The sequence below is a fragment of the Condylura cristata genome, unplaced genomic scaffold (genome assembly GCF_000260355.1).
Source record: "Condylura cristata isolate star-nosed mole 26May11 unplaced genomic scaffold, ConCri1.0 scaffold00031, whole genome shotgun sequence".
Lineage (NCBI taxonomy): Eukaryota > Metazoa > Chordata > Mammalia > Eulipotyphla > Talpidae > Condylura > Condylura cristata.
Window position 1 is genome coordinate 9,922,833 of NW_004567132.1, and position 703 is coordinate 9,923,535.

Genomic DNA, 703 nt, shown 5'->3' on the forward strand with positions numbered 1-703 from the left:
TTGACAAGTGCCCTGTGCTTGCGTCCTAGGTACGTGCCTGTAGGCATCATGTTCCTAATTGGGAGCAAGATTGTGGAGATGAAGGACATTGTCATGCTGGTGACCAGCCTGGGGAAATACATCTTCGCATCTATACTGGGTCATTTCATTCATGGAGGAATTGTGCTGCCTCTTATTTATTTTGTGTTCACACGAAAAAACCCATTCAAGTTCCTCATGGGTCTTCTCACACCATTTGCAACAGCGTTTGCCACCTGCTCCAGGTAAGTAGGTTTCAGATACCCTGCACTTCTCTGAACCCCATTAATATAGAGCCAAGAGTGCAATGGTAGAGCACAGCCTGCATCTTGGCATATTTTATTTCTAGAACACTCTAAATTTGTCTCGTCTCACTTTTTTATACTATCACCTTCTCAGCTCTTACAAATGTGGATTTGTGGGGTAGCTTTCTGTTTCATCCCCGGATCTATTAAGGTTGACTCGTTTCCTTTGTCTTCTTGTTTTCAGACCTTTGATTGTTGCAGCTGTGGGTCCCCACCATTTAGTAACACCTTTGCTTAAGTAAAAAATGGTAGTCACCATGATACAGGGCTCCCCAAATCTGTTACAGGACAGGGAGAGAGGGGCACTCCTGAAGCCCATCTAATGATGGGAGCATCAAAGTGTCTATATCCAAAGAAATATTACCAGTTCACACAACAAG

The 703-nt window shown here is 43.8% G+C and overlaps 1 protein-coding gene across 1 annotated transcript in view; it reads left to right on the plus strand.

Annotated features, from left to right (window-relative positions):
* The window catches only part of SLC1A4 (solute carrier family 1 (glutamate/neutral amino acid transporter), member 4), a 27,913-nt gene that overhangs the window by 19,570 nt on the left and 7,640 nt on the right, over window positions 1–703 (plus strand). The window contains exon 5 of the mRNA XM_004691453.2: window positions 30–263. Coding sequence (XP_004691510.2) covers window positions 30–263 — 234 coding nt within the window. The remainder of the gene's footprint in view (window positions 1–29; window positions 264–703) is intronic.